The 12,151-nt window shown below is 37.9% G+C and overlaps 1 protein-coding gene across 1 annotated transcript in view; it reads left to right on the top strand.

The window, feature by feature from the left end:
• Positions 1 to 6,382: 6,382 nt before the first annotated feature.
• LOC149226387 (D-amino-acid oxidase-like) overlaps positions 6,383 to 12,151 on the top strand; it is a 71,882-nt gene continuing 66,113 nt past the window's right edge. The window contains exon 1 of the mRNA XM_089377476.1: positions 6,383 to 7,367. Within this exon, the coding sequence (XP_089233602.1) occupies positions 6,470 to 7,367 (898 nt within the window). The 5' untranslated portion in view covers positions 6,383 to 6,469. The remainder of the gene's footprint in view (positions 7,368 to 12,151) is intronic.

Raw genomic sequence — 12,151 nt, forward strand, 5'->3', positions numbered from 1 at the left:
GTCATATATCAAACTTTCATCACTATGAGCATTATGATCAATGGGAATCAATGGGCAATCATGTATCAAAGATTTTTCCATCACTAACACTTCCATATTGACATCAATGAAAACCTAGATTAACAAGAAATACATATTGATAAACCCTATTGTTAATGACCTTGCAAGATTTAAGGGAAGACCCTAGTGACTCAACAACCTTCCGACACAATTAGCGGTACACTACCATAAAATACCACGAGTTAACACACGCCTATTCCTTGGAGGCTTTCTTGGTGGCACATGATATTTGGGAGGGGTTACCACCATTCTTACAGGATAAGCATCCCATGGGGTACCCTATTTCAACTTAGCCCTCAATTGTGCAACATTATATTCTTGTTCCTTATTCAAATATGGTTCATGGTGAATAGGGCTTCACTTCCACTATCCACTTCTTTGGTGCCCCAATAGATTGTATAGGTCCCTAATCCATTGGAATGAAGAAGAGGAATGCTCCAATTAGGAAGAGATGGACAATACATCAGGGTACTATAATCCAAGAGAATTTTGCCACCCTACTTACAATTGGGGTGACCTACATGCTGGGCTCCTTGAGACGTAATAGGTTGCAAGAGGACATACCACCAAGCTAGCTGGGGCAAGATGACGAGTTGCTTATTTCACATCCTTTTTACTTATTAAAATATCCATTTTTTCCTAAATATCCTTCATTCTCCATCTTTGATTACTTATATCTCTCATTGTTCATGACTATAGGTATACATATATGCATTTGTTTGAGTACTTTATTTCTTTCGCTTTGATTAAATTAAAGATGTAACAACCTTGGGGTTAAAAATTCATGTAATAAGGATAATAAAGGAAAAAAATATGACCAACGTCACGGGACACTTATTCCAAGCTAAATCTTGGCAAAACATCATAGTGGGTGTCCATTTGGTTTATTATGGCTAAAGAAATTGGCAAAGACAATGACAAAGACATTGAAAAGGCAAAGAGACATTGATTGACATTTTAATTATGAAAATAATGGAAAATAGGAGAAAAGGAAGGTGAAACGTCAGAGGTTGCATGTGAGGAGGAAATTGAAGGAAAACTAGTGGAAAGTGAAGAAAATAGAGGCCTCTTTGATGAAAAGGCTTATGAGGATCAATTCACAACTTTTGTCAGTTTAGTTTTGGAGCTCTCTCTTTATTCTCTCTATTCTCTGGTACTTTTGCACGCTCAGAGCATTCTTGGACCACTCTAGCCTTGGAGAAAAAAAAAGAAAAGAAAGGACAAGAAAGCAAAGGGAAGCAAAGATCAAGCAAGGAAGAGTTGGATCAAGTGGCTACAACAGGATTACTTACAGGTATTGAGTTGCATGCATGATTTCCTTGCTACTTTTTGACATGCATATGTGTATTTGATTCTCTTGCTGTCATTGGCATGGGTTTTTCCAGGTGTGGCAAAGGTTTTAGCTTTGCCTTGCTATTTTCGAATAGCTATGGTTTGATGGGTTTCTTTCATTTGGTTGAGCTTTGGACTGCTAGATGGTTTTGGAACCAGGTGAGGTGGTCTCAGGAAAATTCCCAAGGGCATAGAAATCCCTTGACTGGTAATGGCGGGATATGAGGTAAAGCCTGAGGGTGGGGACGAGAAAATTCCTCAAGGTATTGGTGAAGAAATCTGGAGGCATCCAAGCTTGTTTAGAGCCTAGTGATCCCTTTACCAATTTTGGTGGGATTGCGATAAAGCCTGTTAGTGTATGTTTCTTTGTTTGGGCCTAGGAATCCTTGACTGATAATGGTAGGATTACGGTAAAAACTGGTTGGCTAGATGCTTTCTTCGGGCCTAGAAATCCCTTGACCAATAATGGCGGGATATGCGGTAAAGCATGGGGAAGGCCTGGTTGCTTTGTTGTGAGTCCCACATTCATGTTTAGAATATGGCACGAGGGTGATTGCTTGAAAGAAAGATTTGGTCCAGCCCAATCTATGGTCGGGTGGTACGTGGAAGTCCCTGACTTGGTTGGCTTTTGAATACGTTAATAAGAGCTCTTTTCCTCTTGTATTTCATGAGTATTTATACTTGTTATTATGTGGATTTGATGGTTGTTCTATCATTGTTATTATTCTGATTATATGTTGGTTATTAGCATGGTTTTATGACATATTCTAGTGATGACTCTTATCATGTTTTGATTGGTAAATGAATGGTTAAGGAATGCATGACCTAATAGATGTTTTTGCATCTAATATGAGAGGGTGGTGAATCTCATATAAGTTTTAGACCTCTATGTTCAAATATGTATTCGTGACCTTTAGATTACATGTTTGCCATGTGTTTGACAACATGTCTGTAATGGTTAGTCTTGGTTAGGTCAAATCCTTGATCAAGTTTTGTGTTGGAGGCTTTGTCTTTGTGTCATTTATTGTTTTGGAAAGTTTCATCAAGTTATGGGCAGTGATCTAGATCCTAGCCCTGAAAAGTGGCTCAAATCTTGGGGTCGCATGCACAGAACTGAGTAATTTAGACTGCAGTCATTGGGAGGGAGGGTTATCCATGTGACTGGAGGCTTACAATCGCCGCTTGCCTTGTTATGCAAGCGACTGGGAATCCAGGTCAGTGAAAATGCAGGTTAACTCAGGGTTTGGGCACTTATAGTGGTTGTTTGGCTCTTAGGGGTCCTGTAGCTCTTGAGGAAGTTCAGTAGAGTTTCGGTTTGTCAATTCCACTTCCTTAACTATACCTAGGAGGTTGAGTCATCATATAGTAACTCTTTGTAATATATTTACCTTGGTGGACCGATGAACTTGGGTAAGTGTGGGATGAGGGTGGTACAAAAGAGTTTTTAAGAAGGTATGTTGGCATGTGTGGCTTAGTAGGTATATATATATATATATATATATATATATATATATCTGTGTGTGTGTGTGGTTTGCAATAAAATAATGCCTGATGAACTAATCAATGTCCACGGATCTCTTGTATGTACAAGGTGTTTTTTGATGGCCATATCCACCTTGCCCAAGTATCAACAGGGCAACCTTAATTATTGGAGTGGGAGCTCTTTATAATACAAGGGGTCCACCATTTCGACCAAGCTCAAAGGATTTTTGCAAATCCCGAGGAACCTTTTGTAGACAAGTATAAAAGAAAGGTGTACACATTCTACAACCACGAGGATCAAGTTCATGGTGACACTTTGACAAGGCCAAATTTCACATCAACACCAAGAATCTTGGGCCAGTTGCACGAATTACTTATGCACATGATTTCTCCATATGTGAAGGGTGTTATAACATCACCAGATTATTGTTTTATGGCACATGCAATATTTCCTATATCCCAACCAAGCGCTAGCATCTTGGTTGGTTGTGTCTGCAACTTGCATTTAGGACTCACTGTAACGAACAAAGTTCATTAACGCTCTCATACCAATGTAACGAACATAATTTGTATACTAGTTAAGTAATCCAAATCAATTGGAATATAAAGACATCCATTCAGGGTAATAATATATATATTGAATAATGTATAAGAGAATTGGTTTAAGATGATCGATGTTACAAATGAGGGCTTATTTATATACCTAGGTAGGTGCCCCTTCATGAACAATCATGTCACCTTAGACATGCCTCTTCAGTACTAACTATTATTTACTTATTTATTAGTATGATTATTATTATTATTTATATTATTTCTATATATATTATATTCATAACAGTCATAGTTGCACCAACATCTGAGATTCGATTGGTTCATTGGTTTAGTGCACATGCATTAGAGGCAAGGAATAACAAACATTATTAACACAATGTTGGAATCATAGTTAGTTGTTAGTACGATTTATATTTTCACCTCTTTTGAGTTGATGAAGAAGAATCATTGTTGTTACTCATTTCCAAGTTAAGAATTGTATTTTTCTATGTATGTAGTAGCGCTTTGAAGCGCAATGAGACAATTATACACATAGTCTATTATTATTTTTCTTGGTTAATATACTACTTTGCGTATTGTTCTGCGATGTTATATTTTGTTGTGCCACCTTGTATGAGCTTGGGAGTTTAGTTTCTCGCTTGTGTTGAATGCTTAAGTGCTTAAAGGCACATGCTAACCTTGAGCAACCCACTCAAGGTACGACTTTGTGCCAGTATTTTTCTTGTTAAATATGTAAGTAGGTTTATATTGTCACTTTTGTCTTATAAGCATTTTAAGTTTAGTTGATTTCCATTTCAAGCACGTGTGGTATTTTGTTTTCCAGCAAGTGTGATATTTTGTTTCTGAGCAAGTGTGGTTGTGTGATTTATGGTTTTGGGAATTTGTCCATCTGCTCTGTGAGCATGCTCTACAAAATTGAATGTTACAAAATTGCCTGAAATATGAAATACAACCGGTGACACTGTGTTAGTCACCCCTAAGGAAGTTTGGGTGCTTGAGGCGCCACGTATTTGTGTCGTGTATTGTCCATAGGTAGATTCTTCCATTCAATCACAAATTCCCATGCATTCCCTTGCCTAGGTCAATCGAGTAAGTGTGAGGGCTTGTCTCTTGTGTATACAACATGGAGAGGCTTGCAAGTCTAGCAACCTCGGCCTGACAATTAAAATGAGCCGTGTAGCCTAAACCTTTGTTGAAATAATCAATCATATAATTACACCGTCAGTGGTCTTCGACAATATCATGTCACATATTGGTTCCTCAATGCCATATTTCATGAATGTCCCCAATTTCACAATATTTTTCCTTGGTAGTGTTTAGGTAGACCTTCCTATCTTTCTCTCCACATTATTTGATAATGAGGGTGGTTATATGGTTCCACCTTTGACAATTTACCCTCATTTTCCACACCCTTGTCATCAATACTAATTTTTTGTACAATGTAATTGAAACTCAAGGACAAAGTTCATTTGATTGTTTGCATTAGACGCATTGATTTTTATGTAGATGTTGATTTCTGGTCTTATTTGATTGTTTGCACTAGATGCATTGATTTCAATGTAGATGTTGATTTCTAATCCTATTTGATTGTTTGCATTAGATGCATTGATTTCAATGTAGATGTTGATTTTTGATCTAATATAACTAGATGTATGATGTACATGAATTTCTAAGCAATTAGATTAATAGTGTACATTGATTTATTTGTTATAGTAACTCAACCATAAATAAAATATTTGAATTTTCATACAAATAAAATGTTCACTTGAAATGTTTACATCTTGAAACTAAAAATTATTTGTAATTGACTACATTCTTAATATTACCATAAATTTTTTGTAATTGACTACATTCTTAATATTACCATTTTCCATCATTCAACTTTGTTAGTCACTTTGCATTCAAACAAAGTAATAGAGAACAACTACCATTGAAGCTTACTTGGGGTTTAACACTCCATAAGTCACAATAATTGACATTGGAGAAAGATATTATTAATATTGTAGAGCAAGAGAGACATGATATGATGTTTATTGCAATAGCTCAAGTTAAAGATTTGAATGGTCTATGATTACAATCGCCCTTTTCACATGATCGATATGAAAAGATGACAAAACTAACATGTGTGACAATAAGAAATGTAGAAGAAAATAATTTGAGATTGATCACAGTGAAGACTATTTGTAATTGGCTACATTCTGTTATTCACATTTTCTATCATTCAACATTGTTACATTGTCATTTTGCATTCAAAATTTTCATTTCATCAATTTTCATCATTCAAGTTATTAATGGCCTCTATCATGTCAACAAAGTGACGTAACTAAGCAAATTTATAATTAAAATTACTAGATTAATCTTAGACATATTTAGCATATTTAAAATGATAAGAATAATTAAATGTTTAACAAATTTCGTGTCACTATTCATGACTGCAACCAGACTAGATCCATCTTAACCCCGGATCTATCAAGTGCCAAGAGGAATCAAATCTCTCGAAGTGCATACCTTTCATCAAGTTCTGCACTCAAAAGAGAGGTTTGCACCTCAAGAAATTTGATCCCTTTCAATACTTGATAAATCTAAGATTAAAGTAAATTTAAGCTAATATCTACTATGAACTCAAAATATTTAATCTCTCTTGATACTTGATAAATCTAAAATTAAAATATATTTAAAATAATATCTAATATTACAATTTCATAATTAATATTTTTTTTTTTTTCCCTCTATCAACTTTCATTAACGCTAAAACTATAAGTCCAATTATGCCTTATATACCACTTTGAATCAAGTCATAATTATGCCTTATATACCACTTTGAATCAAGTCATAATTGACATCTTTCTTTTTTCTTTGTCACCTTGCATTAACACTAAAATCACAAATAATTTCAATCATTCCCTGTGGACAACCTTAGATTGGATCAGGCCATGACTAACATATATCCTATGCTACAAACTATGCCATATTCCTTTTCCTTTCTCCACCCTATACATTCCAGTAGATATACATTTCTATTTATATCTATATACACATAAAAATGGTATTCACACTATGTACAACATCTCTGGTTAGCACTACGATCATCACTGGCCGGTCCACTCGTGCACTGCTCCATATCAGAATGGAATCATCCTCAACTTCCACTTCCACTTCCTCTCCGAAGAAGAAAATCCTAGTCTGTGGAGGAGGCGTTATAGGGGTCTGCACCGCTTATTTCCTCGCCAAGAGAGGAGCCCAAGTGACACTGATAGAGAAGTCCGGTATAGCATGCGCGGCCTCGGGCAAGGCGGGGGGTTTCCTGGCCTTAGACTGGTGCGATGGCGGCCCGGTCTCCTCTCTTGCAAGGGCCAGCTTCCTTTTGCATCAACAGCTCGCCGAAGAGCTCGACGGCTCGGCCTCTTATGGGTATCGGCGGTTGAACACTCTCAGTCTCGGTATTCAAGAACAACTCACTTCGAATTCAGAGAAATCGGGACTTAAATCCACTTCGCATTCAAAGAACTCGGAGCTCATTCCGTCTTGGGTCGATGGCAACGGTGCTGTCAATCCTTCCTCCATCGGAACCCCTCAGACGACTGCCCAAGTTCATCCCCAGTTCTTTACCAGGGCGGTTCTCTCGGCCGCGGTTGAGAAGTATGGTCTTAACGTAGTCATGGGGGAAGTGCAGAAGGTTGAATTGGAAGGGGGCAATGAGGTTCGTGGAGTGGTTGTTGATGGAGAATTGCTGCGGGGCGATGCTGTTGTTCTGGCACTTGGGCCCTGGTCTTCTAAGAATGAAATGATTTCGGGTCTGTTGAGGATATCTGGATTAAAGGCTCACAGCATTGTTCTTAGGCCACAGAACCCGGAGATAATCGGACCGCAAGCTCTGTTTCTCAAGTACGTGACTGCTCAGGGAATATCCATGGATCCTGAGGTGTATCCCCGTCCCACAGGTGAATTGAATTTCAGTTTTTTTCTTTTCTTCTCTCTATATATTTCTCTTTTAAGTTAATTTATTTGGGAAAGGGCTTCAAGAAACTTGCCCCGATCGCTGAGGACCTGCTCAGCAAAGAGCTGACTTTAGGTGCCGGGGTCGAGGAGTATCTATTTGACTTGTGTCGGGGCAAAATCTGACCTTGGGTTTCCAGGTTTGAGGGGCATATATTTCAATTATCAGGTCTTGCATCAGGGCTCGTCCTTTGGAAACTTTGTAACTCATGCTATGCTGCTGGTCGGGCATTCCACGGCAAGAATAGGGCCCTGGTTGACGGCTTAACATTATGTTACCATAATAGAGAAACCTAAAGCAGAGCGTGACGTTCCAATACTGAAACTGAAATATTTTTTCGAGTTTTTTAATACGCGTGCAAAAATGTTTTGAAAAAAATGAAAATTTGAGAAGATCAATCTATTCTACAAATAGATATATACAAAGATAAAATAATATTATTAATGGCAATAATAAGTAGGTTATTTGAAATAAAAAGTAGGTTCAGAACACGGTGGGTGTTGGAATTGTTAACTCTGGTCTTATAGCTTAATTTCTGATATTTGATCATACTAGATTGTGGTTTGTTATTGTACTCAACATTGTGAGGTTTAGGTTGCTTATATGTGAGAAATTTGTTTCTAAGTTGTAGGAGGTTGTTAAATCTAGTTAGGTATGTTGAATGGTGTCATTATTGATATCAACGACCGTTCTTGAACGCTCTTAATATAGATCATGATTACATCAGTGGAAAACCTTCAATGCACAAGTAGCCCTGGAAAGATGGCAGAAAACCCAGGATGCATTGCCTATTGTTGGCCAAAATGACATGGCAATTCATGATTGTCGAGTCTGGACCATCCTTATTGGATTCTCCTTGTCGAACAGTTTCCGGTGGTATGTGGCATGCCCCGAGAGCCCTAACAGTTTGTGAGTTATGCCTATTTGAAAACGAAGGACCCATCCTGTGGGCTAAAACCCCACAGGGTGTTGTTGTGGCAATCCTCCATTGGCTAGCATATCAATTCAAATCATGGTTATTGGGCTTTCATCAATTCTTAAGGCTAACGTTATCCTTGAAGACCGGAAAAATTCTTTTTATATATCTACCAGGGGTCTTGGCTTCAAAAATTAAATCCGAAATTCCAAAAGGGAAGGGGCCTCATCCCTGGGTTTCATTCTTGTTAAAATTCAAAATTACAAAAGGGGATTACCTTCATAAAACTCCTCCAACGATTCACTTTTAGAAGCCCCTTTAAAGTCCATAAAAGGCATTCAATCTATCGTCCTAGGCAAGCACTTGAACGAATTATCTTGTGATATTATATTCTGCGATTCTTTTCAGTCCTATGGAAGCATTGATCTGACGTGAGGCAGATCGAAGAGGTCTTGTTGGTTTGATGCATGAGTTTTATTATCTTATCTTGCAGAGGGGTCTCGGCTCCATTCACAATTCAAATTCTGAACATAAAGGACACATGTGGTGAAAAGTGCAGGGCTTTAAAACAATAACTCTCCGTCCTGTGATTCTAAGATATTTACGGATTATCCTTGCGGTCTTGGTCTAATCATTAAGAGTAATTTCTGTGGTGACAAACATCCTCCATTCACAATTCAAATTCTGAACATAAAGGACTCATGTGGTGAAAAGTGCAGGGCTTTAAAACAATAACTCTCCGTCCTGTGATTCTAAGATATTTACGGATTATCCTGGCGGCCTTGGTCTACTCATTAAGAGTAATTTCTGTGGTGACAAACATCTGAAACATGTGCGGTTCATTGATTCATTTATCCTGTGGCCTAGGTCTTGTTCTGAGATACACCTGTGGTCTTGTTTTAATAATCCTGGGCATGATTTCTGAGTCACATTAAAGGGAAACACGTGATTGATGTCTGTACTTCAGCGACCTTGATCTACTTCAGAGGCATCCTTATATATGCGGCTTCATCTTTGGATGGTTTAGATGTTACAATGGCTTGATGATTGCATCGTTTGGGTCTTTTCTCAGTGCCTTGTAGGCCAGCGAAGGAGGTGAAGACTGCATGATCCATAGCATAGTTGTGATCTGTTTGAGCTCCATAAAAGGGCAGAGATCTAACTCAACTCCTTGACGAATTTTGTGGACAACCTTTGTAATTTGAAGTATTGTTTGAGGCTCGGTTTAAGTATAGCTTTTGTTATAGCATTTGAGCCTTGCGGTCTTGACTGGTTGGCATTGGTCCCTCATAAATCACTCGTTGGTTGGATCTTGTGTGACAATTCTTGTACAATGAATTGATTCTTGGCCTATTATAAAGGAGTCATGATTATATTACAGCTTGGATCCTTGATCATTGAAAAGGTCTCACTCCTACTACAATGTGTTTTCACTAGTACAAACAATCAACGGTGAAAGGCTGTGCCTTATCTACAGTGATGTGGGTCTGAAGTGTCTTGTATATATTTATATTCTTGTTTTATGTCTGCCAAACAAAACCGACTATAGCAACAAGTTCAAAGTTTGATTCGTTACATTCACAAAGAAATTTTAGGGTGACTTGAAAAAGCAAACAAAGGTATGATCTTTTATAAGCAAGAATAAAGGTATGAATATTCTGAATTCTGAACCTGGGCAAAGATTCTTAGTTGCTGCTTTAGTTTGGAACTGAAGGCTAAGGGTTTTTTCTACTAAGAAGTCTGTTGTTAGGGCTTTTCATATCTTCAAGGATTTTGGGCTATATCATCACTTTACAATCAGGGTTTCTAACCTTTTTGCAGCAGTCTAGTACAATATTGATATTATTTCTAGTTCACAACGATTTCATCATTAAAAGTCTGATTCTGTTCAACAGTAAGGGTTTCAAGGTTATAAGCTAGGGTCTCATTGTTCTGTCGTTTGGACCTATTTATGCTATAGCGACATATACATGACTTTGTGATAACTGTAGTTGACAGTGATACTTGTTGATGCTTGTGTACTTGATAGTGATTGACTTGATATTATTTGTATAATGCTTGCATGCTTGTCCATATGATTATCTTGATATCCTTGTGCTAGAAAGCTAACATATGCAGGTGCTTCATAGCTATATCTGAGCAACTACAAGACATATGCCAGTAGGCATCTTTGGGTAGAACTTGAGCAGTTGCAAGGTGGTCATAGAGCTGACCAAGGCATCTAGGACTGAGCCATCATCGAACATCAGTGCCAGCAACATATAAACTGGTACTTGCAGTAGCATATTGATTGATATTTCGTTCGACACTGTTGCAGCAGCATAAGGTCAAAAACAAATTGAGGACAGTTGGTTTGGGCGACTGCTCCATGAGCTTCTTAATGCATATTCATTCATGAGCATTGCAGTGTTTGTGTCAAGGGAAACTGTGGTTGTCGTACAATGATAGTGTCAAGGTGGACAACAACAACTACATTGGCAGCAATAGTAGTAGTGGCAGTAAAAGAGACATGACTAGAGGCAAATTTGATTGACAGAAGATCATTGTGTAGATTCTTGTTTTCGTAGTTCCCTATTGATACCGAGCACAAGGGGATCTAGTTTGAAAATTGTGAAACATGGTTTGCCGGCTAATCAGGGTGGCATGGTGGTGCACGACAGGAGAGTGGAGTCTCCTTCAGGTCGGAGCCTGAGAACACTTTAGGGTGGCAAGGTGGTGCTAAGGCAGGTTGGTGCTTGCACAGTGTGTCAGTGCATCCTTTTAGTCGAAGCTGATAAAACACATCCAAGTTTGAATGCTTTCCTGAAGGTCAGTCATCACAAAGCCAGGGCAGTAGGGTGGTGTTACGAGATAGGTCGCAACCTGTTGTGAGGGTGGGAGCCTCCAATCAATTGTAGCTGGTGAATCGTGTCTCCATTTAGTTGTAGCTAATAAACCATAGTAGCTAGTAACCTAATAAGGGTCAGAGCCTCCATCCAGTGGGTGCTGGTAAAACGAATCTCCATATTTATATTCAGGGAGTTTGAGGCTTCCTTGTGTAGTTGCACTAAAGTGATGTACTGAGTTAAATATAAAAGAATTCCATGGTTTTCTCCCACATTGGGTTTCCGCATAAATCTCATATGTACTCTCTTTATTACTGCACATTGTTGAATTGTATTGTTTACTGTTTCTGTTATGTGATGCTGATTAATGTGAACTTAATGTTGTGAAGATTAAAATTAACGGATTGATTAGAAATATTGATTCACGCCCCTCTCAGTATTTCCAACAAGATATGAGAGATTCTCTTCAACTAGCTGGTTCCCATCTTAGTGTGTTGTTGAGATATTCTCTCAACAAGTTTCATTGTCACTTCCAAAAAATGTGTTTCATTGTCTTTGAGCAAATGACAAAGAGGGAAAAGGTTGTCAGAGAGCCCACTCTAAATGAGCCTCGGATGGGATCCTTTGTTACATGACAAGCTAGTGAAATACTTGCATCTTATAAGAATTAGTCATTAGGAATTATAAAAACAACATCCACAAAAATCCAATTTGGGAAAAAAAGTACATAATAATTTATTTATTATTATTTTTTTAATTTCTTAATATTTGCGGAAAAATATTTACAAACAATAAAGCAAAAAGTGAAAGGGTATATACAATGGAATTCACAACCTTTTCGATAATGCTACTAAACTGAAATAAAATATGAATATGCTATGGGATCTAGAGTTTGGGTATCTTTGATCAACAACGCTCGCTTAGCTAGGCGCTGATGGCATACCGCATCATGCGACATGGTATAAAAGTAGATAGGGAGCTATCCTC

Source organism: Pinus tabuliformis, chromosome J (genome assembly GCF_031772625.1).
Source record: "Pinus tabuliformis cultivar Carrire ecotype Pingquan chromosome J, CPIR1, whole genome shotgun sequence".
In the NCBI taxonomy this organism is placed as follows: Eukaryota; Viridiplantae; Streptophyta; class Pinopsida; order Pinales; family Pinaceae; genus Pinus; species Pinus tabuliformis.